At 44.8% G+C, this 27,711-nt stretch overlaps 1 protein-coding gene across 49 annotated transcripts in view; it reads right to left on the bottom strand.

Moving 5' to 3' along the window:
* Positions 1-1,120: 1,120 nt before the first annotated feature.
* PPP6R3 (protein phosphatase 6 regulatory subunit 3) overlaps positions 1,121-27,711 on the bottom strand; it is a 126,535-nt gene continuing 99,944 nt past the window's right edge. For 20 of the 49 annotated variants that reach the window (XM_067037768.1, XM_059069313.2, XM_067037767.1 and 17 more), the window contains 9 exons: positions 27,253-27,350; positions 25,505-25,559; positions 24,502-24,632; positions 20,293-20,414; positions 15,735-15,888; positions 14,236-14,342; positions 12,670-12,820; positions 6,370-6,489; positions 1,121-3,356 (listed from right to left, as the gene is read on the bottom strand). In XM_067037768.1, the coding sequence (XP_066893869.1) occupies positions 3,305-3,356; positions 6,370-6,489; positions 12,670-12,820; positions 14,236-14,342; positions 15,735-15,888; positions 20,293-20,414; positions 24,502-24,632; positions 25,505-25,559; positions 27,253-27,350 (990 nt within the window). In that variant the 3' untranslated portion in view covers positions 1,121-3,304. Of the gene's footprint in view, positions 3,357-6,369; positions 6,490-6,771; positions 6,790-12,669; positions 12,821-14,235; positions 14,343-15,734; positions 15,889-20,292; positions 20,415-24,501; positions 24,633-25,504; positions 25,560-27,252; positions 27,351-27,711 lie in introns of all 49 variants that reach the window. The other 29 variants (XM_067037739.1, XM_067037737.1, XM_067037740.1 and 26 more) reach the window with 5 other exon arrangements.

Here is a 27,711-nt window from a genome sequence, read left to right as displayed (position 1 = left end):
GGTATCAGTAAGGATGGGAACAGGATCCAGAGAGAAGAAACCGAATCGAAGGAAAGAATAAACACCGGCTATGGAGCGAGACAAGGAACACGACTCCTGGCCTGTCACCGTGGTGCAAAAGCAGTGGCCAATGGACAAACGAAGGGACGTAGCTCCGTCCCAAGAAAACCACCTGTAAACACAGGTGTTGGCCCAGAGCTGGCACGTGGGAGGTAGCCGACCCTGAAGCTGAAAAATGACTAAATCCATCTGCCTGGAGTGAAGGTGCTTGAGTTTTCCGGAGGTTCAGCTTGTAAGCAGAACCACAGGCTCAAAGCCAGGATTTAGAAAGCCCGGTAGGTGACCTTAGGGGGTTGAGAAGTGAGGAGACAGCACATACTAACATTTATGAAGTGTTTACAGTAAGGCAAGAACTATTCTATGTGCTTTAGGTCCATGAACTTTGTGGCTGTGGTTTCCCCATCGGACAGAAAAAGCAGCTGAGACAAAAAGCAGCTCTCCATCCCGGGTGGGTGGGGCGGCCTGTGAGGGAATGCCAGCCCCGGCCCGGAGCCCACGGCTCTGAGCGCTCAGCAGGGCCTGCGGTGTCCGGGGGCCCAGACGTGTGTGCCCAGACTCGCACAGGGGGACGTGGTGACTAGCTGGCTCTGGGGGATTGATAACAACCAGGGGGACGCTTGCGTATGCGAACAGGAGGAGGAGGGAAAAGGAGCAGCTGTGACATGGCATCACATTCTAAACACCACTATGGAACACCTGAGAAATTTTACCTCCAATGTTACCTCCTGGGGCCAGATGCCAAAACCCCAGGCTGGGGAGGTGCTATACATGGAGGACAGACACAGCATAAGCTCGCAGCAGATCCCCGGAACAAAGTGCGTGGAACCCCTGCGCGTCGGCCTCTGGCTGCTCCCGCCGTTTGGGCAGGACAAGCCCCCGAGTCCGCGGACAGTGGGCTCTTCCTGGGGGCAGCTGCCCAGCCTCCCCGGCGCACGATCTGGTGCATGCAGCAAGAGAGCTGGTGTCAGGAAGCCTGACCCATCAAACACCAATGGTGGTTCTCTCATTAAGGCCCCACACCCTGTCTAGTTATTAAAGCCCAAGCAAGGTACGAGAAGACTTCTAGAAACAAAGAATCAGGCTTTATTCTGTTGACGTTTTTTAATACAGGTATGGTGTCATAGACATTTGTTAGTCCCGCATTCAGGATGGCCAACCCACAGAAATGAAAGTAGAAACTCCGTGAGCTTGTGCTCGCTCCTGCCCCCGGGGCTGGCACCCTCCCACCCCCAACAGCCTTGGAGCTGCCCACCCGTGCCCCATCCCTGCCACGCGAGCCGGGCAGAACAAAACACCACCCCAAGGAGAAACCCTGAGTGCCCTTTCATCAGCAGTGGGCGGCATGAAATAAGACACCGTGTTTACCTTGGGTGGGATGGAGAAGCCAAGCAAATCCAGACAGTACAGGGGCAGCGCGGGCACCCCTGGAGCCAGGCCGGTGCCCGCAAAGCTCTCCACCAGGCGAGACTAGAGCGCGCCGTCCCTCCACAGTCCCCGAGGTCCAGGCCGCATCAGTCAGCATCCTTGAGACAAGTGAAGGGCGCCCCGTCCTCTGGCAGTGCTAGAGTCCTGGGGAGAGCACCCGAGGACAGTGTCTTCCGAGAGGAGCTCCCAACAGAAAGGGTCCCTGAGGAGGCGCGCACAGGCCAGGCACAGCAGCCCTGCCGTCTGTCCCAGGGGCACTGCCGACTCCACTGTCCTTGAGGGCTAGGTCTGCCTCGGGAAACCTCATGAAGGGTTTCCACACCATTTACAATGGAAAAGTAAATCAGAAATAAGGCATTAGACATTTGATTTTTTTATTTCCATATGCAATGTAATGTTTAGGCACGCTGCTTGGGATGCTATTTCTAAAAAAATCGTTGGCCATTTTTCAGAATATCCTTTTGGTTTTAAATACTGGTCAGGAAAAACAAATGATGTAAAAATACGTGAATAATTTTCTATTACAGAAATGAAAAACTGATTTGCATCTAAAAGTGCAGGAGGTGAAGTAATTTAACCCTTTCACCAGACAATATGGCAATATACAATATATTGCTTCAGCTGTTTGAGAAGGCTGTGATGTATTTTTATACTGACATAGAAAATTATAAATTACATTGAATTAGTATCCATAATCACTATATATGTACACAAACCAGTTCTTAAAAAAAAATACACTGGTTTAGAATTTACGAGTGAAAACCTCACAAGGTACAGTAAAACAATTAACATGCTTAGGTGCCGGATTTTGATTTCTAGTTTAAAAATACTAGCCTGTAAAATGAACGCACTCTAATTCCATTAGCAGCACGAGCATTTTTCCACTGACTTGCCTAATATGATTTAGGTATGTGAGATACGCAGATTGCTCTGAAACTTTCATTGGTGTTGCTTGTTAACAAGGTAAATTTTGGTGAATGGGTTAAAAGGCAGATGAACAACCAAAACAAAACAAAAAAGAAAAACAACAAAAAAAAACCCAAACCACAAGCCATGTACACTCCAAATATTCTAGTGTTTCACCTGTAGGGATAATCAGTTCAAGCAAACAAGACTTTAACAGAACATATGGCTTTACAATAACATCAATTTATCAACTAAGTTGTAGCAATAAATACTTAATCTCTACCAATAGACTTACATTTTTTGATCCGCTTTAAACAATACAGAAAACAGTTACCAATCAAAAACTGGTTATAAAAAGAACACCAAGTATTTCTTATTCAAAATCACTTTTGTAAGTTAGAACAACCAAAATAACACTTAGAGGGCATCTCAATCCTACAACTCCTCGCCAACCTGGAAGAAAAATGAATTCAGAACTTTGTACAAGGTGAAAAATGTATGAAAACTGCCTAATACTTTGGTCACACTAATAATTGTCAAATAGTTATGTTTCAAATACAATAGATCTGTGTATTCACTTTTATAAAACTATTCTTACAGCCATTTTAACTATAGTATTACTACTATTTATTACATGGGTGGCAAGATCTTATTTCACAGGCTACCCATTATTTAGAACAATACAATATAAACATACGCAAAAATTCTTGGTATTTGTCAATGTGCAATATTTGTACACTTCTGGGTTTCTCTGTACAACGTCTTAGACTCTAGAATATAAAGGTTGCTGGTCCTGATCCCTTGCAGAGTGAGTGCAGCAGCGGTGGCTCGGCGGGCTCCCGACGCAGCCCCGGACCCCGCACGGTGGCGCCTGCGGTCCCCGGGCAGCAGCAGCGGCAGCGGAGCTCGCTCATCATACGGGGCCGTTAACCGCCGCATCGGCCGGCGCGCTCGACTGCTCAGTCCTGCGGGGTGAGACCAACTCCGTGTAGCTCCCTGAGGCGGGGGAGCGTTTATTTGAATATTGTCTACGCAGAGCCTAGCACAAAGCCTGCACTCAGCAGTTACTTCCTTCATGAAATGCTTCTTAAATGAATCTTCCTAAAGCTCCAGAAAATCTAACTGAACAGCTCTAAAGCTTCAGCTCCGGTGAACTAAGCACTTAGCAAGGGCTGCAGAGGAGCGGGGGCTCCGTGAGACCCAGCGCGCCTCAGCCTCTCAGAAGCACAGGGACAGACTGGTCAGTGGTCCCCGAGCCTTCAGGAGCTCTCTGCTCATCCCTCCTTCAAAACAGCTTTTTCTCTGTTCTGTATATTGCAATCCACGTAAAATTTCACTTGATAAAAATGGGATTTTGCTACTGGGGGCTGGGGGGGGATGGCAAAAGTTTGTAAAAGGACCAACTGTGAGAACAAAGTGTGCACTTTAACAAACGTTCTCCCCCGAAACAAACATCAGGGGTGACGCTGCGGGGGTGGGGGGAGAGGGGGATACGAAAGGAACAAAGTGGTGACAGGGTACCCAGGACCTTCCTGCCGAACTACAATGTGACCTACATCTTATGAACGAGACTTGGGAAGAGATGTTTAGAGCCAAACTGGGAAGCACAAGTACTCTTGAACCGGCACTCCAACTTTACAGAGTGCTTCAGAGCCCTGCTAAACCTAACAGAGACCCATGAAGTCAGCTCCACTCACACAGCAGACTCTACCTACATTCCATGGTGTCTCAATACATCACAGACAAAGGCACTGGCATTCTGGAACCAGACATAACCGGGCATATGCCCTGCCTTCGCCACTTACAAGCAGTGTCTTAACCTCTCTCAGCTCAGTTTTCTCCCCCTGTAAAAGGGGGACAATAACCTCCTCCCCCACCAAAGAGATAAGTATACAACGTATGCAAGGTACCTGTTTGCACACTGCTGGCACAGATACCGTACATACTTGATAAATACTGAAAAATAAAATTTTGTGGCATTGAAAAGCTTTGTGTACAATAGTGCACATCTGTCAACCTCAAAATTAATATTTGGTTGTGACAGGAACCATCTTGGTAAGATTGCATAAAGTCCCAAATGGCTATCTTCATAGTCAACAGTGCCGTAAATTGCTTTTAGAATGCAAATGTGACGCATCAGAAAACCTACCTCTGTCCCTGCCAAAACAGCAGCTCAGATGCCCCGACTGCCCTACCTAAAGTGGGACTCCTATTCCTTCATCCAGCTTTATAATAGTCTTCATGTCCCTATATATTATCTGTGGGGTCTGTTTTGCTACTGCTTTATCACCAGGCCTAAACCAGTGGCTGCTGCACTCATATGTGTATTGGACAGAGGAAGGACAGGCAGACAAGCGATGTCCCCTCTTCTCCCACTGGCTCTCCCCACCTTTTTCCGCCACTGCCTGAGTCCTGCAAATTGGGAGAGCCAGGGCTCCTCATCCCAGATGCTTCTCTGCATGAAGAGCAAGTGGGTCCCCTGAGGCAAACACTTCTGCACTCCAGAGCCCAGTACCCGATCCCACAGGAAGGCTGTATCACTCATGTCAGAGAAACCAAGAACACACTCCAGGAGCAACAAATCCAAAGTGGGACAGGCTAGGTATCTTGTAGGCAGCTCTCCACATAAAGGAAATTTACAGGGAGACACTAGGGAGGTGACAATGACTGCTTAGGTTATTACACCTAAGGACCTTTGAAAAAACATACCAAACCCTAGGCGAAAAAGTGCCTTGCCCAAACCCTTCGATGCACAGCTGGGGCTGGCTCCCCTGCAGCCGGAGTGCCATCCCGTCTCCTCCTCCTAAAGCCGCCACTAGAGCCAGCATGCTCAAGCAGTTCTTATAATCAATTTGTTTTATACACACACACACACACGTTTTTAATTACAAAAGCAAACCCCGCACCCCAGCTGTTAATTTCGCGAGAGAAACAAAAGCAGGGTTCCCTACACTATGAACACACAGGTTTACTGACCAGTGAACAGAGGGTGCCCCCTGCTGGTTCCCACTGGTTACACTGCCCCTAAAATGCCTAGATTTGGGGGCATCAGGTGAGAGGGAAAGTACTTCTTGGAAATGGCTTTAAAAGCTACTTTATTCCTTATGGACGGAATATACAAACTTGGATATATTTAATCAAAACAGTTCGGTCTGCGCAGTGCTGAGCGAAGGTCCTTGTGGTCCAAGGGCAAGTCCTCAGCTTGCCACGCAAGCTCTGGAGCAACAGGAGGCCACCCTCGCCCTGCCTGCGGGGCTGCACACAGCCCAGGGTGGCCCTTGGGGGCTGGGGCTCTGGCTGGGCCTGTCCCTCCAGACCACGGGCTCAGTCTAAGCAAAAGGTGATTAGACAGATAATGTCACATTTCAAATCCCTTGGCTCTGGTGGTGGGATTTTCACACTTCATCTGGACAAGATAAATATTTTGCAAAAACAAAGCCAAAGAGGAACTCATCTGAGAGTTGAGAGTATTTAGCCACACATATGAAAGGGTCTCCAGGAAAGCCCTCCTGTGTGTCATGTGGACACATCTGTGGGAACCAGGCACTAGGGAGCCGCTTGTGTGTGCCTGGCAGCTGGGTGACTATGGCGCTGAGGGAACCCAATCCTGGAAGGGCTCAGTATCAGCCTCAACCTGGTGCCTCATCAAGAAAAAAAAAAGGGGGTGTGGGGTGGGGATATGCCAGCATGAGAGACCCTTCCAGCCCGAATAATTTCTCAAAGAGCCAGTGATGTTACTGAATCTCCAAAAACCAGTTCGTTTTCAGCTTCTGCAGTAGGAGATGAACTGTTACATCTAAGTTCTCAGCTCAGTCACCCTGATTACCATATGGAACTGAGAAAATGCTTCTGTGCAAGTCACTGAACACCTGAGAACAACTGTAACGACCCCCCACCGCCATACCAACTTCCCTCCCAGCTCCCAGGAGACAAAGCCAGAGCAGGGCCCAGGCAGGACGGCCGGAAGCAGGTAGTTACCTCTGCTCTGGGCTGCTGCTGGGGGGCCGGGGGGCTGCAGACTTCCCCTCTGCCGTCTCCAGGCTCTCTTCCACATCTTTACAAGCAGCATCTTGAGAGGTAGACAGTTTTCCTTCCTCACTGCGGTAAAGAGGACAACAGGCAGCATGAGACGCCCGACGCAGCAGCACCGGGTGGAGGAGGAGGGCGCATGCATTTGGCTCTGGAAGTCATGGCGGCCATGGATCCAAGCCCCGGGGCTGAGCATGCTCGGGGGCGTGGGTTGGTGGGGGGATCACAGGGACCACAGACACGACTGGGAAACCATGGAAGGGGAGGATCACACACAACTGGGAGCCGAAAGAGGGACGATGTAATACAGCTGGTGTCTGGTAAAGAATGGTCCCACATCACTGTACATACCGGTAGGATTTCAACACTCTGAAGCCAAGTGTGCAAAACAGAAAAAGAAATGTACAAGAGTTTCAGAATACTCCTAAAAATGAGGTATTTGGGGGAATAATATGTCCATGACTGCACATAAGCAAAACTGCAGACTCGGTGAAGGTGTCAAATGAACCTGTTTGAAGGAATGAGTCTTTAGTTAAAGATTTCTGCCTTCAGGGCCAAGCCCCCCATCAGCTTGCTGGCTGATGTCACGTGAGCAGGAGGCCACGCAGCCTGAGCCAGGACGAACTTCTCGAGCTGTCTTCTGACAATGCGTGAGAAGGACAAACCATGAAGGGAAAGAGAGCCAGGAACAGTGGCCAGAAAGGTAAAAACCGGTCCTGAGGGGTCAGAGAGAGGGCTTGGGGAAACAAAACATGAAAGGATGATTTTCCCCTTAGACAGCTCTTGCAGAGAAAGACAAGGAAGGAGCAAATGCTGTCAACTGTCTGTGGGCTGGGAATTTAGACTTCTGCCTATTTTGTGTCTGGCATTCCCATTTTGACACAATTCAAGATGGCACTAAGTTGAGCTTAAGGGTGGCTAAAGGTTCCCTTTGGGACAGTCCATCATTCTTAGTGTGGGGTCCTGTCCCAGATTTTCTTATGAAAAACCTCACTTTAGGATGACTTCTCGGTGACTTTCAGACGGGTATGGCAATTTACGAGGAGGAAAGTGAACAGAAGTCTAGTTCATTACTCCTCCTAATTTTTCCCCATTCTCCACCCCCTGCCTACCAAAGCAACTATCCTGATGTGTTCAATACATGTTACTTTCATTCTTGTATGTGTATTCTGAGACACATCACTGGCCTGGAACCGCACACCTCCCTGCATTTATCTCTGTACCAGCACAGTCTGGAGGGCCGTCTTTTCCTGCTGCCTGTGGCACAGCATCCCACGGTGCACACCTCCCGTTCTAACGCGTTCTCACAGTGACTGGCGCCTCTGTGCACAGGGCTGCAACGCTGCCGCGGCTGCTGCCTGCTGGGGCCCCGTGGAGCCGCTGGGACACTCCTCAGGGCTGTACACCCAGGAGTGGAAAATGCTGGTCACCCTTCCAGCCAGCATGCCCCCCAGCAGGGCGACACGGTTCCTGTAGTCCCAGAGCCCCAACGATACTCAGCATTTCTCACCTTTCCAATTCCTGCCAGTCTAGTAAGAGGTGTCTGATAATGAATGAGTTTTGAGTATCTCTTCTTAGTTTTGCCCCCTTGGGTTTCCTTGTCTGTAAACTGCCTAATGATATTTTTTGCCCATTTTCTGATTTGCATTTTCTACATCTTTTCCTTACTGGTTTGAATACTAAATGTTAATTTCTGACTGATTTAGAGCTGTAAGCTTTTCCCCCCTCAATTTGCCATCTGCCTCTTAATTTTGTCTACAATTCTTTATTTACCAGAAATTCTTAAATTTGATGTAATCCAATTCTATTCTTTGCATGAGGTTTACGCTTTTGGAGGTTGCTTTGTTTTTGTTTTGAAAAAGCAGTCCTTTTCTGTCCACAGGTCAGAATACACTGCATTTTCTTCTAACTGCTATGAGACTCTGGCCACTTCACTTAACTCCAGTATCTCATTTTCGTCATCTGGAAAGTGGGATGATAGCCATGGTACTTATCTTATAGGGTCCTTGAAAGAAAGAAACGAGTTAACACGTGAGAAACATCTGGCACAGCGCCGGGCACACAGGAGGCACTACACGTGTGCTCTCACCCTTCGTGCTCAGGCTTCACTGGCTCCCTTGGAATGAGCCCGCCTCCATCATCTGCTACGCCATCCGCCTTGGGACTGAGCTCTCTCTCACCACCGTAGCCCCTTTAACTATCTGTGTGCTAATATCACACTGTTTTAAGTATCTTGACTTTGCAGCATGACCAGTACTGCCAGAGTAAGTCTCTTATTTAACCTTTCTATAGCTCTCTAAGCAATCTGGGAAACTTTTTATTCCACATGAATTTTCGAATATGTTTATCAAGTGTCTTAAAAATCCAGCTGAAACTGTGACTGGGACTGCACTAAACGTACAGATTAATTTGGTGATGGTGGGTGTCTCTGCAGCACTGAGCTGTCCCATCTCATTGTGATGGCCTTCACTTGTCCACATCTTCTTCTGTGGCTTCTTTCGAGTTTTCTCTATAGATATCTGGGTTAAGATCATTCCTAAATAATTTATAGTTGGATGTATTTTGTGACTGGCACTTTCCTTTTTATTATATATACAACCTAGCTGTTTATTACTGATGTAGCGAAAGGCTACTGATTTTTTAAATTGCTCTCTTACCTGGCAGCTTTGCTGAAATCTTACAAGTCTGCTACTGACCTAGTTGTAGTTGATCATTATCACCTGCAAATGATCAGTTTCATCACTTCCCATCTCATCTTTACCTCTATTTCTTTTTCCTTTCTTCTTAACACTCCCCAGGACTGCCTATTCAGTGGCAGTGACAATGGGCATCCCTATTTGCTCCTTCCATTAAAGTTAATGCACCTAAAATTTCTTCATTAAGTATACTTTTTGGTGTAGTATTTTGGTATCTAGCTTTTACTAAGTTAAGAAAATTCACTTCTCTTCCTGATTTGCTCAGTGTTTTAATCATACATAGCTTTTTTCAAAAGCTTCATCAAAAACATCAAATGACTTTCTTTCACTCTATTAATATGCAGTGAATTACACTGACAGATTTCTTGATGGCTGAACCATCTTTGCAGTCCAGGGACAAAATCTAACTGATAATTATGAATTATTTTTAGTATACTGTTGGGTTCAGTTAGCAAATATTTTATATAGGATGTTCGCATTTAGTTTGCTTGTAAGTGACATAAGCTGATCATTTTCCGTAATTATCCTTATCTGGTTTTGGAATTAAGATATCACTGCCTCATAAAAAGATCCAGGCAGCTTTTGCACTTTTTCTATTTTCTGTAACAATTTAGATAGGAATTAATAGATTAACACACATGGAGGGACTTCCCTGGCGTTCCAGTGGCTAAGACTCTGCGCTCCCACTGCAGGGGGCATGGGTTCCATCCCTGTTTGGGGAACTAAGATCCCACGTGCCTCATGGCACAGCCCAAACAAACACACAAAAATGCATGGAATCGCGCTGAATCATTACTGTCACTGACACGAGGCTGAGGCTGACCCGTTAGTCTGCTCCTTGTTTTCCTCCACCAATAATGGTTTGTTTGTACCCTTTGTCAACTTAAAAAAAGTTATTATTAGATTGTGTCTCTTCCTTTGACATTAGGTTCTTCCTATATCCTGCTACTGCATGTTTCTTTGCTGGTTACGGCTTGTCTTTTCATTTTATCGTGTCTTTTGGAATACTAGAAATTAAATAAAGTCAAATTTATTAATCTTTCCCCTTATGGTTTGGCTTTTTTATGGTTAAGAAACCCTTTATCATAAAGTTGTAAGATACTCTCTTATGCTGTCTTCTGAAAGTTGTAGTTTTGCCTTTCATACTTACGTTGAGAGAGAGATTTAATTTTATTTTTCTCCAACATTGGATAATCACTATTTATTAGTCCCTTCCTTCCTCACCAGCTTATGTCACCCTAACACGTAAGTGTAGGGGGTCTGTCTGTTTGTACAACTCTGTGCCTAGGTCACACGCATCATCTCAATAACAGTAAGTCTTGCTGCCTAATATCGTTAAGCCCCCTCACTTTACTCTCTTTAACATGATCTTGGCTCTTCTTGGCTCCCCTTTGGTCTTCTGTGGGACTCTCACAGTCTGCTTCTCCCTTCCATAAAAACTCCACTGGGATTTTGATGAGAAATACGTTCATTTTATAGATTAATTTGTTAAGAAATGCCAAAGATATCATCCCATTAGCAAACATGGTATATCTCTATTTATTTACGCCTTTGTTTTTTTCAATCTTAGTTATAGACAACGTTTAACTTTTCATTTAAAAAGGGGGAGGGGGCTTCCCTGGTGGCTCAGTGGTTAAGAATCCTCCTGCCAATGCAGGGGGGACAAGGGTTCGAGCCCTGGTCCAGGAAGATCCCACATGCCACGGAGCGATTAAGCCCGTGCACCCCAACTACGGAGCCTGCACTGTAGAGCCCGTAGGCCACAACTACTAAGCCTGCGTGCCACAACTACTGAAGCCCAGGTGCCTAGAGCCCATGCTCTGCACCAAGAGAAGCCATGGCAATGAGAAGACCACGCACCGCAACGAAGAGTAGCCCCCACTCACAGAAACTACAGATAAGCCCATGTGCAGCAACGAAGATCCAATGCAGACAAAAATAAATAAAAAAATTAATTAATTTAAAAAAATAAATAAAAAGGGGGAGGGACACATCTAAGACATCTTGTGTTGGTTTATAAGGTGCAATTGATTTGTGGGTGCATCCAGTAAACTTGTTAAACTTTCCTCATAATTCTAATATTTACCTATAGATTACACTGGAATTTTTTATGTAGAAAATCATAACCTACAAACAAACAATAACATTTTATCTCTTTCAAATATGTTTTTATTTATGCTGCGTGTGCTAAGACCAGCAGCACAGTGCTGAAGAGAAGCAGTCACTGCAGGGTTTGCTGTCTGGGTCATGTCTTTGAAGGGACTATTTCTTCAAAATAATGTTTCACCGTTAAGAATAAAGTCTGCTGTAAACTTTCAGTAGACACTTTTATCAGTAGCTCTTTTCTATTCCTAGGTTGCTAAATAGTCACAAACAACTTTAATTTTTATCAAATGCTTTTCTGTCTGTCTACCGAAGGTCCAAAGGGTTTTTATCCTTTTACCTGTGAATTACCTTCAATAATCTTTACAATGTTATAACATCCTTACATTCATGTGATACATCCTTGGTCATGACTTAAAAACACATTGCTGGATTTGGTTTGCTAGCTTTTAACTTTAAAGTGTTCTACTTATAGATCCACAAATGAAATTAGCCTACAATTATTTTTTCTTTCATGCTTTGCTTGACTTCGTGAGTTGGGAAGCACCACTTCTCGTGATCTGAAAGGGTCTGTGTAAGATGGAAACCAGAGCTCTAAGCACTGGTTTAGTTGCAGTCTGTAGGTTTTGATAGAACTTTTTCATTACTCTTTCAGTGTTAAGTTTTTCATTTTCATTATGATTCCTTGTTGACCCACGAGTTTAGAAGTGAGGCTAATTTCCAAATATTTTTTTTAAAGCTATCATTTTGCTACTGAATTCTGCTGGCCGCATTATGTCTGGAGAAAATGATCTGTATAGCACCAAACCTTTGGCTTAGATGGTCCAAGCTTTGCAGCCTGCATGTATCCAGTGCAATTCCTATCATGGCTAGAGACTGTCAGTTTTTTATACTCATGTATTTTGAATCCATCAGTATTCTGAATCTACAGTCTTCTAAACACTATTAAAAGCGGAGGGGTGGGACTTCCCTGGTGGTCCAGTGGTGAAGAATCCTCCTTACAATGCAAGGAACGCAGATTTGATCCCTGGTCAGGGAAGATCCCACATGCCGCGGGGCAACTAAGCCCGTGTATCACAACTACTGAGCTCGCGCACCTCAACTAGAGCCCGCGTGCTGCAAACCAGAGCTCGTGTGCCAAAACTAGAGAGAGAAAACCGCGCGCTGCAACAGAAGATCCCACGTGCCTCACTCAATGAAGACTCAACGCAGCCATAAATAAGTAAATAATCTTTAAAGAAAACGGGGGGGGGGGCACTTAACGACCCAAACTCCATTTCTTTGTTAAGATTCAATGAATTTAACGGAGATATTAGAAAGATGTCAGGCTAATGTCTGAACCCACATTTGAATCAAATTAAAGCTGTTAATATCTGCGGTCTCTCTCCCCTCCGCCTCCCCCCCACCTCCTTCCAACCTGAAGCTGCCAGCACACTGTAGCCCTGGTTACCTTTTGAAGACCGCGGTTTCTGTCTTGGCATCCACAGTGAGGCTCAGAGTTTCCTTCACGCCGCCATTCATCACTGTCTCAGTTACCTTGTCTGTACTTTCTGCATCCTCCTCTCCATCAGAGCTGGCTTCCATGGCCACACTGCCTGGTGCTGAAAAGGACACACAGCTGAACGTCACGAACACCTGTGCAGACCAAGCCACCCAACGTTACCTCTACTGCTTGAAGAAGAAGAAAAGTGACATGATCTGCCTGTTGCTGCCTCTTAGCAATGCCCACAGGAGAGAAGCTGCGTGGGTTCCCCGCAGCGTAGGACCGGTGAGTCCCCCCCACCCCGAGTCTACCCAGCTACCCGCACACCCAACTTTCTCCCAGCCAACTCTCCTGCCCCTCATGTTCTCCAGTTCCCAGAGCAGGACAGACGGGCGGTCGTATATTCTACAACCACAACCCACCAGAACGCAGTTCATGGTGTATCCATGCACCCTTCTCATTCATCCTTCTCCTCTCACTTGTCCCACACTTGGGTCCTGTTCTTTTCTTTTTTTAAAGTTACCTTTTTGTGGTTCCCTGTGGATTATTTCTTTGTTCTATAAGAGGGAGCCATGTGGTATACTAGTTATGAGTGTAGGCTCTGAAGTCAGACTTCCTGAATTCACACCCAGCCTTACCACCTTATCACTTACCAACCTAAGAGCCCGGGGCAAAGCACCCAACCTGTGCCTGAGTTTTCCTATCCACAAAATGGGGATATTTGAAGCCACCTGTAGAACCGCTGAAGGATAAATTAGGTCATCTATATAGAATGTTTACAAAATACTCATTTCTGGGTTTATTTATTTCTTGCCTCTTGGTTCCTGTGCCCTCCACCTGTACCCTCATTTCCTTTTCTAAGGACTGACTTCTCTGTTTCCTCCACATACTATCCACGCCCACTCCTCGCCCCTTCACTAACCTCCACGCTCTCCCCCCACCTCCCATGCCCCTCATCAGGTTGAAAGTAGTTCAGGGCCTATGCAAGGAACAAGTGCATGTTTTGAAAAAGATAGCCACTGGATACCCTTGACCATTTCATCTATTCACAAAGGTGGGAAGAAAATAAACCACCACAGAGCCTGAAATGTGCCCAGACATACACATATGCACCAAGAAAGCAAACTCCAAGAGATGAAAGAGCTGGGTGCAAGATGGGCTTGGAGCCCACATGACTAGTTCTGGTTTTATTCACCCTGGGTGCTGTAAGCTAGGCCATTCATCCTTTCTGGGCCTGTTTCCTTTCCTGTCTTGAGGGAACCGAATGACTGGTAACTTAGATACCTTACAGTTCTAGGATCAGCATGCTGTGGTTCTGGCAAACATACACAACTTCTTTTCCTCAATAGCCCTGCGCACATCAGACCCACCATCTCATTTTCCTGGGTCGTTGGAGCCCCTGAACTTTTTAAAAAACCTGCTTTGTGGACAAAGACAACTTTTCCGATCTAGAAAACTCAGCATAAAGTTACAGTGTGAACAACCACCAAAGGAGCGGCCCACAGGCTGTGCCCCGGAGCTCTCTGCACCCACCTTCCGGCTGCACTGCCAGCGCAGCCACACTGGGCGCCAGCGGGCCCACTGGCTCCGCGCTGGTCTCCATTTCCACTGGAGAGCTGCTCCTTAAAGAGTCTTTTGTACTTTTAGAAGAGAGAAAATTCAGAGGTTAGCAGTGGGAAACAGACCTCAGTTATCATTATTCCCAAAAAACCTTTGAACATCAGTTCCAATTCCACTGGGGAGACACAGTTGGTTATAGACTCCAATGAATGACACATAGATCTAAGAATGGACGGCGGCTTGGAGTAGCAGATGAGTGTCAGTGGGCTGATATTCTCCTAAATCAGCAGGGCAGTCACACAGGGACTTCTCAGAGGTTTCTAGACAGTTTCAAAATGCCCCCAGCCCCTCATGGTCACATAATCACCAGGCTCCCAGGGCTGGGACAGCAGTGTGTACACTGTACATTATGAACTGTATCTACAGTGCCATTTTTACAAAAATCCTTATCACCTCAAGCCAAACTGCCTAGAGGGCCTGGCCCTCCTAATGATATTTAATGAGAAAACATGGCCTGTGCACAAGGGCTTGTAAAGGGAAGCAAGATGCTTCAACAAACAACATTCTCAAGTAACCAGAAAAGCAAGAGCTGGAAACTTGATTGTCCTGCACTGGAAGAGTCAGTGAAACAATTCATCATATTTTGGAGATATATTACATAAATCTCACTTTTACCTCTGCATAATAGCTCACTGCTATTATCAGAGGTGCTGTAAAGCCTCCTCTGTAGTTTGTCTGTAACGGTAAATGCTAGTTCATAACAGTTTGTCTTATCATTTCCATTACCAGTGACCGTTTAAAAACATCACTGGTTAGGATGGGGAAAGCAACAAAGTCTTTCAAATGGGGTGGTGGAGACATTGTTTTTCAGTAGATGAAATAAAACAACGTTAATCAAATCAAAGTAAGTCTAACAAGACATGAAATCCATGGTTAATACTCAAATGCTGATAATATTATTCAGGAAAACTACAAAATGATAGGTTGCTGTTACTGAGAATTACAATTAACAAGATTGACAGCCATACCTGTCACACCCCTTAATTTACAGCACTAGACCAGCTACAAGCAAAATACAAGCTCGTATTATCTATTAAATTCAAGATATACTCTGCATTTTTCTGTAATATTCTACACTGAGGTGTCTGCCAGGAATTCTTTGGCTTCACCTCATTCCCAAGCCTGTCCTGACACCTTCATCAGCACTGTGCTGACTGACTTCCTGGCCATATCTCCCCAGCCTACTCTGTTATGATCTACTCCTTTCCCAGTTCATTCTGGATGAAAGGAGGAGGACTGTTTTTCTTGTAACTCATAGCTGTGTCAATATCTCCCCCTGTTGATATTCAATCTTGTTTTAAGGCAGTACATTCAACTTGGAAGAAAATCAAGGTGACAAACAGTGTCAACAATACCCGTGGCATCCTCCGTTCTCGTGTGGAAAGCTTTAGAGAGCTGGCGCACAAGCTCACCTCAGGGAAGACGCGAACTCGGAAAAAGAAGCCCAGCCCGTCTCCTTAGTCGGCACTGGCTCCTCTGTGCTCCAGACGTCAGAGCCCACAGAGTCTAAGGGAGCACCGTGCGTTGTCTCCATGGGGACATCAAAGCTGGCTGACCAGCTGGGCGCTAAAAGGAGGGGAAGGATTTCATTTTGAGAACACCTCAGTAGTTTACTATAACACAAGAATTTTTCAAAAACAGATGTGCAATTATGAAAAGCCCGCAGTTGTGGGCCAAGGGCACTCTAATACACCATGGGTAGAAGCGGACATGGTACAGCCACTTGGAGGGCAACTGGGTGACATCTACCCTATTATAAAACTGTGTGTTCCCTTTGATCCCTTGGCAATTCCTCTGATTTTTTTTCCAATAGAGATTATCACACAAGAATACAAAGCCACACATAAAAGAACATGTTGACATTAATTTCTTAATTTTGACAAATGTACCAAGACTATATTAACATCGGGAGGAAGATGGGTGAAGGGTATACAGCCACTCCCTGACAATCTCTGCAACCTTTCTGTAAATCTAAAATTATTCCAAAATAAATAGTTTATTTATTTTTTTTTAAAGAAAAGCATGCTGGCTATTCAACTGCAGTAAACCGGAAACAACCTTAAAGCTTCCCAGTCCACGCCCGGCCACGCTCCACACTCATGCTTTCCACGGCCGCCCTGCAGTCTACTACCGTTAGCACAAACAGCAGCAAGGCTTCCTGTGACATAATAAGGAATATGCGTTTGGTCTCTGCCCACCCACCCCCAAACCCTTGGAACCTCTGAAGTGACAGACGGGAGCTGATGAGATGACTGGAGGCTGGGGGCTCCTGGACAGCCGCAGGGTGGGGGCCAGCAAGGGGCAACCAGGTGGCGAGAGGGTTGGAAGTTTCAGACCTACCCCACCACCCTTCCCCCAACCTTCCGGAAGGGCAGGGGAGCTGGAAGTCAAGTTAATCACTAACGATCAATGATTAATTGATCATGCCCACTTAACGAGGTCCCCATGAAAACCCAAACTGCAGGACTTCTGAGCTTCCGGGTTGGCGACAGGGGGTGGCGCGTCACAACCTCCATGGGGATAGAAGCTCCTGTGCTTGGGGCCCTTCTGGACCTTGTCCTATTTACGTCTTCATCTGGCTGTCCGTTTGTATCCTTTAAAACATCCTTTGTAATAAATCGGTAACAGTAGGTAAAGTGCTTCTCTGAATTCTGTGAGCAGTTCTAGCAAATAATCAAACCCAAAGAGGTCACGGGAACTCCCTATTTCTAGCCAGTTGGTCAGAAGTACTGGTCGGGACAGGGCACCTATCTTGCGGGACTGAGCCCTTAACCTGTGTGGTCTGGCTCTAAGCCAGGTAGTCTGTGCCTGAACTGAGCTGTACAGGACACTCAGACGGGGTGGAGAAATGGTCTGTGTGGGGCGCTCCCGCGTTTGGCGTCAGAAGTGAAGCTCCGAGGGCAGAGGGGAGTTGTTCCTGCCGGCCTTCTAGGTCCTGCAGGCACAGCAGTGTGTTCAGAGGCGGGAGAGGTGGGACCGCAGGGCGCTGCCCCCTGTCTGTGCTGCCCCGTTCATGCTGCAGCTTGGGTCCAACCTGCCGCTCTCTGTTGAAATGTCGACACCTGAGACGTGTCCCTTCAGATGAAATCATGTCTGTCTGTTTGCTCGCTCTCATCGCACACCACGCTTTCCTTCACGGTACTCAATGCTGAATCCCCAAATCCTTGCTGGGACAAGCTGGGTGTGGGGACCACTGTTCTTTATCAGGGATGTTTTCTATCACAATTTGGAAGCTCCAGGCTGTAAGCAAGGAATGCTACACCAGGGAATCTGCTAGCTATTGGGGGATTCTCCTCGAGACAAATGACCAAGAAGTACCTGTGCACAACGGAAGTGTACCAATCTTACAGACACACTGCCTTCCTGTGCCTCTGGGCAAGTTATTTAACTCCCCTTTCCTCATTTGTTCAATTTGGATAAGACCATCTGGTTAGTCCTGAGGGTTAAATGAGGGCCTGCTTCCTGCACTGCACCGAGAAGGGATGATACCTCATATCTGAAAACCTCACCTGCAACCTTAGAAGGGTCAACCTGGCAGGCATTTTTGCAAAGTTCTAGACTCATTCCATCCAAGTCAAAGTTCCACTTCATAACTAAATTAGGCTACACAAAAATGACATCCCTGTTGTTTTTATCATTCTGGGATATTCTTTCCCAGATTAGCTCCCCAGAATTAGTCTAACATTAAAACAGTCCCGAAAACCAATGAAAGAAGCCACAGAGATTGCTGGGGATGGCGGAGGCTCTCCAAGTCAGGGGGGTGAGGCAGCTCAGAGCCCTAGGAGAGGAGCATCCCCCATTCCCCGGCCCCACCTCGACCCCCGTGGACCTGTCAGTGCAAAGCCCTTCCCAAGGAGCAGAGTCAGGAGGGCTGAGACCTGTAAGGCCACATCTCATCGAGTAAGGGTAAATGGGACCTTCATCCGGGGTGCTTCCCCTCCATCTCTCTCTGTCCCCACACCCAGCTCCAGCGTCACCGTGACAGTGGTAGTGAGTCATACCAAGTGTGTGGTCTCTCTCCAAGTCACTTATCACCCACCCAGTGACCTCAAAAAACCACAGACTCGGGCTTCCCTGGTGGCGCAGTGGTTGAGAATCCGCCTGCCGATGCAGGAGACACGGGTTCGTGCCCTGGTCCGGGAAGATCCCACATGCCGCGGAGCAACTAAGCCTGTGAGCCATGGCCGCTGGGCCTGCGCGTCCGGAGCCTGTGCTCCGCAATGGGAGAGGCCACAACAGTGGCCTTTTTTGCATACCGCAAAAAAAAAAAAAAAAAAACCACAAAAACCACAGACTCTGAAATATTATTCAGCCTTAAAAAAGAAGAAAATCCTGCCATATGTTCCAACATGGATGACCCTGGAGGGCATCATGCTAAGGGAAATACATCAGTCATAGAAGGACAAATACTCTGTGATTCCACTTAGATGAGGTCCCTAGAGGAGTCAAATTCACAGAGACAGAAGGTAGAATGGTGGCTGCCAGGGGCTGGGGCAGGGGGAATGGGGAGTGGTTGTTTAATGGGTACAGCTTCAGCCTTGAAAGACAAAAAAGTTCTAGAGGATCTACTGAACAATAATGTGAATATACTTAACACTACTGAACCATACACATGAACACACACATATTCTAGAGTTAGAAGCTCAGGGCCTCCAGCCTGTCTCTTTCTCCCTGCCGCCCGGGCCCCGTCCCGATCAGCCCTCGCCACCTCTCACACGTAACAGTGAGTCTCCTGCTGGCTTTGCTGGCCCCAGTGCGCGCTTTCTGACCAGCTCTCATGCTGCTGCCCACAGCAATCATCTCCAAACAGATCAAACACTGTAATCCTTAGTAAAACCCTCAGGAGGAAGATTACAGCCTTCAGGATAACGTTCTCCTTCCGGCCTCTGGCCTCACCTCCAGCACCTCACCCTTTTCTTGAGCTATATTAAACAGCTCTGCGCCTTCACGTGAGTTGCCTTCTGTGCAGACTGACTGACCCCTACTTGTCCTATTATGCATCCCAGTCTCTGGGGGGGTCTCTTCAGACGCCTGGGGTGAGCCGGGCCCCCCGAGCTCCCCCGGGCCGCCGTCCTCATCACACTGGACGGTAAACCTCTCCATTTCGTCAGTAGGCTCTAAGCTCCTGGCACACAGGAGGAACCCGATAAAGGCGTGCTCATTTGAACTGTATCACGTCCTCGTGAAGAAGGTGAGCTGGGAAAGGAGTGAGAGGACAGAGGATCTGTACTTCCTCTCTGGCTCTTCGTTTTTGGATCTGGAACACGTGGGATTTGCTGGATTACTGCCAAACTCTGAGGTTATGAGGAGGTTGAACCTGACCTCCAGAGCTGGGTTTCAGCCTCTGGAACTGAGTCATAAAGGCCTTCCTGGGTAACAGGAACCCCTTTCAGCCTTAAGGAAAGCCCCAGTAGCAACCCGCATGGCTCTTTCACAAAAAAATTTGTCTGGACTCTTAGAGGTTAACAGTATTTTTAAAAGGCCAGCTAACACAAGTCTTCTTAGCAAGTAGCAAAACATAAATAAGCATTAGCTGGACATATTTTAGGATTACAGGATTCATAAAAAAACTGTGAAGAACACATTAAAAACTGTTCGAGCTTTAAGGTGTTTCCTCGGATTTAAGTGCACTCCTGATTCTACAGATCAGTCTTTCCTCATCTTTCCAGAATCTACGGTCTTTCCCTTTTTGCTTTGGTACCCAGTCTCTGTAGCCAGAAGATGGACCTACCAGTGTGCTCTGTCCTCTAGCCAGACTCACACAGAGGGTTTCCAAACCGTAAAGAGATGCTCTCCCATCAAATGTGTAACTTGCTCCTTCCCTTAGGCCCGGTCCTTGAGACTTAAACCTTCAAGGGGACTCAAATGACAACACGTGCTTCAACTTAACTATTCTTGCAGAAGACATCTCAGATACTGGAGGCTATCTCCAACACACAGCGGCTGATACGGAAGAAGAAGGCAACTTACGTTCATTCAGGTCTACCTCCATTTTATCCTCTGTGTTGGCACTACTGGATTCAAACAAGTCTTGTTTTGCTCCATCTTCTTCTTCAGAGTCTGTACTTTCCTCACTGTCTGTACTCCCCGAGCTAAGAAAAAAAGGACCAAAATACTTAATGTCGCCTGTCAGCCACCAACTAAATCCAAATAATTCAAAAGTCCTCCAACAACAAAAAGATGGTGCTGTACTTCACCTGGATCCAATGTGCCCATCATTCTGTTAAGACTGATCCTACTCTGGGCCACCAGCTGCTCTACCACTTGGGCTTTGCTTGAAGACACAGATCGTAATCTAAACAACTGCCTTGTTTCGAGGGTGTGTGGAGGTGTCCCCTGGTGGCGTAAATCTGCATTTCCCTAATGACCAAGGATGCTGAGCTTCTTCTCAAGTGCTCATCGTCTTTTCTCAAGTGTTCTTTTCACATCTTTAGCCTATTTTAAAAATTGGGTTGTCTTTTTTATTACTAGACAGTTACGAGAGTTCTTTATATGCTCTACACATAAGTCTTTCATCAGATATATGATTTGCAAATGTTTTCTCTTAGTGTATGCTTTGTCTTTTCATTCTCTTAATATGAAGTGTCTTTTGAAGAATAGAAGTGTTTAATTTTGATAAAGTTTAACTTATCAAAATTTTCTTTCACGTATAGCACTTTTGGTGTTGTATCTTAGAAATCTTTGCCTAACCCAAGGTCACAAAGATTTTCCAGTACTAAGTTTTCTGGTTTTATGTCTTACATTTAGGCCTAAGATCCATTTTGGGTTAATGTGTATATACAGTAAGAGGTATGGACTAATAAGTTCATTTTTTTACATGTAGATGTCCAACTGTTCCAGCACTGTCTTCAAACGACTATCCTTTTTCCACTGATCTGCTTTTGCACCTCCACCATAAATCAGATGTCTACGTATGTGTGTAGGTCTACTTACGGGTGCTCTATTCTGTCCCCCTAATCTCTTCCCTGTCTTAATTACTGTAGCTTGAAGTCAGGTAGTGTTAATACTCTAATGCTGTTCTTAATGAAAGTTGTTTTGGTTATTCTAGGTCCTCTGCATTTTCATATGAATTTAAAAATCAACTTGTCAACAGCTACCAAAAAAACCTGTTATGATTTTGTTTGGGAGTGCACTGAATCTAGATCAATCTGGGGAGAACTGGCATCTTAACAATATCAAGTCTTCCAATTCTTAAATAATTATCAAGTCTTGATTTCTCTCAGCTGTTCTATAATTTTCAGTGTATGGGCCTTGCATGTCTTTTGTCAGATTTACCTCTATATATTTAATATTTTGATGCTACTATGAATAGTACTGTTTAGTGATTTTAATTCTAATTGTTGGCTATAGTATGTAAAAATATAATTATATTGATCCAAGATTGTGCAATCGTGCTAAACCTACTTAATTGTTCTAGTAGTCTTTTCATAGATTACAACATATTTTCTACATAGATAGTAACACTGTCTATGAACAAAGGTAATTTTACCTTTTCCTTTCCAATCCAGAAACCGTTTATTTCTTTTTCTTGACTTACTGCACTGGATAGAACCTCCCGCACAATACTGAAAAGCAGTGGTAGGGACAGATACCCTTGTTTTGTTCCTGACCTTGGGGGGAAATCATTCAGTCTTTTACCATTAAGTATGATGCTAACTGTAGGCTGACTGGAGAAGCTTTAAACAAGCTGAAGAAATTCTTTTCTATCTCTAGTTTGCTGAGCATTCCAATCAGGAATGGTTGGATTCAGCCACATACCTTCTGACTGATTTTCAAATGTTAAACCAACTCTGCATTGCTGGAATAAACCTTGCATGGTCATGATGTATCGTTGCATTTATTTGCTAAAATTTTTAAAGGCGTTTCTGTACCTATATTTATGAAAATAATAGGTCACTTTTCTTTTCATATCATGTAATGCAATGCCAGCTTTTGGTATCAAGTTACAATGATGTGGCTTCATAGCATGAGATGGGTACTATTCCCTCCTTTTCAATTTTCTGGAAGCTTTTGTACAAACTGGTGTAATTTCTTCCTGAAATGTTTGGTAGAATTCACCAAAGAGAAACCATCTGGACCTTGAGTTTTTCTGTGTGTATGTGGGAAGTTTTATACTAAAAATTCAACTTCTTTGATATAGGACAACTCGGGTTATCGGTTTTTGCTCGAGATTTGGTAGTTTGTGTCTTTCAAAGATCATCTAAGTTGTCAGATTTACTGGCATAGAGTTGCTCCTAATATTCCTTATTATCCTTTTAGTATCTGTAGAATCTGTAGTGATGTCATCTTTCTTGTTCCTGATATTAATAATGTGTATCTTCTCTTTTTTCCTTGACCATTCTGTCTAGAAGTATCTCAGTTTTATTAATCTGCTCAGAGAACAACTCTTTGATTACAATGATTTTCCCTACTGTTTTTCTGTTTTGTATTTCTAGTCATTTCTTAAGGTGGAATTTGAGGTCACTGATTTGAGATGTTTCTTCTTTTTTAATGTAAGCAGTTAGTGCTAAAAACAATCCTTCAAGTACTGTTGCAGTTCCAAGGTCCAAATCCTGCTATACTGTGTTTTTGTTTTCTTTCAATTCAAAGTACTGTGCAAATTCCGCTGTGATTTTTAAAATGCTTTTTTTTTCCGGTTAAGATGGACGGATGGATGGATGATTTAATTTATTTTTGGCCGCACTGGGTCTTAGCTGCAGCACACGGGATATTCGTCGAGGTACGCAGGCTCTTTGCTGCAGCACGTGGGCGTCTCTCTAGTTGTGGTGTGCAGGCTCTAAGGCACGTGGGCTCTGTAGTTGTGGTGTGTGGGGTTCCAGAGCACATGGGCTCTGTAGTTTGCGGCAGGCAGGCTCTCTAGCTGAGGTGCACGAGCTCAGTAGTTGTGGTGCGCAGGCTTAGTTGCCCCACGGCATGTGGGATCTTAGTTTCCTGACCAGGGACTGAACCCATGTCCCCTGCATTGTAAAGCAGATTCTTTACCACTGGACCACCAGGGAAGTCCCCCCACTGTGATTTTTTTCTTTAACTCATGTGTTATTTGTTTCCACATATTTGGACATTTTCTAGAGATCTGTTACTGATTTCTAATTTAATTCCATTGGGGTCAGACAGTGTATTTTGTATGACTTGAAGCCTTTTTACTGAGACTTGCTTTATGGCCCAAATATGATCTCTCTTGGTAAATATTTCATGTATACTTGAAAAGAATACACATTTTGCTGTGGAGTTGGGTGCAGTACTTTATAAATGCCCAGTAGGTGAAGATGGTTGATAGTATTATTTAAGTGTTCTGTATTTTTATGGCCTATTGTTTTATCAATTACTGGGAGAAGAGTATTGAAATATCTGATTATAATTGTGGAATCTGCCTACTTCTCTTCACAGTTCTATCAGTTTTTGCTCTATTTTGAAGCCCTGTTATTAGGTATGTAGACATTTACAATTGGCATAATGTCCTTCTAATAACCCCTTTATGACCTTTCCTTTATCCTTTTCCTTTGAAATATACTTTAATATTAATATAGATCCCTCTACCTTTAATTTTAACCTGTTTAAATTTTTTTTAAATTTAAGTTTTAAAATAATTTAAATTATTTCCCATCTGCAGCATAAATCAGGCCTTATTTTTTTATCCAGTCTGACAAGCTCTGCATTGTAACTGCTGTTTTTGGATACAGTGAATTTTAAAAATGAGGGGGAGAGGGGAGACTGGGTTGATCCCAGTGGGTATCAAATGACATGACTCTGTCTCCCCAAGTTAAATTTACTTTTAGAAACAACTTTTCCCTTCCCCAAGGAAACTTTCAGTCTTTTTTAAGAAACAACACATAACTCAGCTGCTGCTCTTATTACTGGTAAGGGAACATTTACTCAAAGCACGATATGACTACATCCCTCAGCATCGTTTCCCAACAAGAAGAGGCTGTGTCACAACGTTTCATGAACTATGTCTAAACACTTCGAGCATTTTCAAGTAGATTACCTTGATTTGTTCACACTGCAGACAAGTGCGGCGGCACCAACTCACATCAATTTACAAGGGCATTTCTGATCGTGACAAAAGCACTGATCTCTAGGTCAAACATACATGTTTGGAGAGGTTACAATGTACGTCTCCTAATAATCATTTGCTTTACGCATTGGATACTATTACTACTATAACGAACTTTTTTTCACCTTGATCGTCTTTGGGATTCTGGTGTAAATGCAATGTGTTTTTCCTCCCAGATATCTTCCTCATCAGAGCCACCATCATCAAACTGCTGTATTCTTTCCTTACAACATGCTTCAAACAAGGCAATATTTCCCTAAATAAAAATGAGAGAGAGAAAATCAATTTTAAAATCAAGTTATTTTCCGCAAAAGTTACCAATGTAAATCATCTTCCTCTATATCCTTAAAAAAAACCTGTGTCTGTCACATACACCAAGATAAAATGTAAGCATCTAATGTCAGCTTCTGTGTAAGGAACAACAAAAAGTTCCCCCAAAAGACTGGCTTCAAAACTAGCATACAAGAAACTGAGACTGTCTACATATACTCGCTTTCATCTGGTGAAAGCACCATTTTAAATCTAAGAGCCTCCCTGGCCCCACCTACCTAAGATGCAGCCCCAGACCTACCCTAACACAAAAAGCTCTTCTTCTACCGGGCCAGCTAAGCAGTGATGAGTGTCATGGTCCAATAAGTTAGTTTCTAACTAATCACAACAGCAGATAAACCACTGGTCTCTCATGTTAAGTGACATAAAAATCAACACTGTGCCCACTCCAGTGGCACGAATCCCGTGTCAACGCGCTGACGTGGCCGACTCGGCGTTTCAGGACCACCCGGCGACGAGAGGCTGGCCCCGGATCCGGCCCGGGTTTCGCTCCTGGCGACACTCAGCAGAGGTAAGAGGCAGCAGGCTGGAGTCCAACGGCAGTCTTTGAAGCTCAACATCTACACTGGTTTTATTAGCCCTGTCACATCTTAAACCAGGGCTGCAAATTCACATGCCCACAGGGGCCAGGCAGGTCATGTGAGTGGCTGAAGTCACAGCAATCTAAGACAAAGTTTCCTAGGGCGCAGGGGTCCCAGCGCACACAGCTCTTGTAGCCAGGGTCTGAGAGAACTCCATTCCCACCTGTCCATCTCACGTATGCCTTGTTGCTCACGACAGGCAGGCCTTAATACTTACACTTTCATTTGTATTGAGAGTAAAGTTGATGTCTGATACCCGATCAAAAGAAACACTGTAAACAAAATATAAGTGCAAGAACAGTTAATTACCGATAGACTCAGAAACAGAATTTGTGAAATTCTCCAAATTTAAAATATTTACACTATCATTAAAATCTCTGTTAAGTAACAACAAACAAACTCTGCTTGCATTAAATGATACCTCCTCCCTTGGTATAAGGACTTTACACAGGATGGGAAGGCTGGAATGGAAGCCTTTTGAGACATAATAAACACACCCTCAAAGACTTCCTATAAAAGATTTTTAACATCCATGGTAGAAACCATGGTTCCATAGGCCATACTTCATAACCCCAAAAAGGTTATTTGCAAAGAAGAAATAGGTCAAAGCACGAAAAAGGTCACAGAAGCTGTCAGACCCTGAACTTTCTCCAGGTATAGTCAAATTCATACATAAAACACACAGATAACCCTGAAATCTTACGCTATAATAGGGCATAGTTAGGAAGAAAGTAGGGAGTAAAAGAATTCAGAGCCTATTAAATAATTTTTGAGTAGGTGGGACTATTTTATAATCCTTAAAAGATCTGTTCTCATCGAACATTATTCCAAATACTCCATACAAATTCTAAAGACACTATGGATTCCTAACTAGTAACTCTTAATAAATGAGTCCAGACAGGCAAATGCTGAGATGCCACATGGGGGAACCTGCGGGTTCTGGTGTGAGCACTCCTGGGGTACAGACACAAACATCGAGTCCTTGCTCTTTCTGGATTTAAATGAGCCGATTCTTAGGGCAGCTGACAGCCTTCAACTACTGCTCTACTTACAGTGGAGCCTCCAGGCCCCTGTGCCAACACAGCACGCTGTTTGGCACAATTAGAGTGTGATGGAAAAAGTCTTTTAGCTTCTCACCTGCCATAAACTGCAACTTATGACAAACAACAGCCTCCACTGGCTGTAGTTCAACCAACTACTGAGCACCTACTGCTAGTGGGGAACCCTGAGAGATGCTGGGTGCTGGCGACCATCATCAGGGAGCCCCCGTGAGAGAGAACTCAGACTGGTGAGCTGTAACACCTCTCTTGTAAATACTTCATGTATAAATACCTCTCATTTCCCAAGGTCAGATGCTAGAACATTTGTTTTCATGTGTGTGGATGGCCCACACATCTTCTATTCATTAATTCTGCACATTACCAATCATTCCTATTTCTGTGCTCCTCTTTCCCTGACTGCAGAATGAATGAACTTACGGCCTGGCTCTTGGGGGGAAAACCCCAACTCTGCCTTCTGGTTAGTCACCTAGAGCAGAGAATACACATGGGGTAGAGCTGCTCAGCCATAATATGATACCCCATTCACTGTGTGCTGTAAAAGAACCACACCTGCGCAAGCCAGGTAACTAGGTAACTGACTTAGGGATTAACTACTTCAGATGATGTGATCTCGCACTAAAACCTCAAAGAGGAGAACAATGACTTGAGTTCCTACACCTAATACAAATAAACCTCTGTGAAAGATGTCAAGCCCAAGGGCAAGCCTGCTCTGTGGGAATGACACTCTATTCCTACATGTTGCCTGGGTGCTTCAGGCTGATGGGCTGGAACTAAAGGAACACTTGGAGGGCAGGTTCCTCCCAACTCACGAATGCAAAAGGGTTCCAAGAATCCAGGAGAACCAAAATGTCTCACAAAGAGCAGGAGTGTAGGAGACAGTTATGCAAACAGGAGATATACTCACTTGCCAATGTCATCTTGATCTGCAAACTTCTCATCGTTGAAGCCAAACTGGTCAATAAAATTGGACGTCATTTGTTGCATCTGATAATCAGAAAAGGCCTGGCAACCCCAGGACCAGTGACAGTGATATAATGATTCTAATGACATTCTACATACTATTTGCTCATTTGTTTTCCAGAAATCATCTTATTTATATAGCCATAGGGCCTAAAAAGTTGGTGTGTTTTTCTAAAAAAAAAAAAAAATCAAATAATTTCAGACATGATTTACCCCATAAAGGAAATGTTTGGAATTTGGTCCATAAATTATTCTAATGCACATGTCATGTAAGAAATGTTAAGGGACCACTGACCTCTATTCCGAATTATCTTTAGAGAGAGGTTTGGGTCTAGTTCAAAAGCGTGATCAAGTGACATGTGACAGTCTGAAATTATAAGGTGTATCAGTCACCTCTGAACAC

Source organism: Kogia breviceps, chromosome 7 (genome assembly GCF_026419965.1).
Source record: "Kogia breviceps isolate mKogBre1 chromosome 7, mKogBre1 haplotype 1, whole genome shotgun sequence".
NCBI classification, from domain to species: domain Eukaryota; kingdom Metazoa; phylum Chordata; class Mammalia; order Artiodactyla; family Physeteridae; genus Kogia; species Kogia breviceps.
The sequence above is the reverse complement of the archived record's forward strand: the minus strand, read 5'-3'. Positions and strand labels throughout refer to the sequence as shown.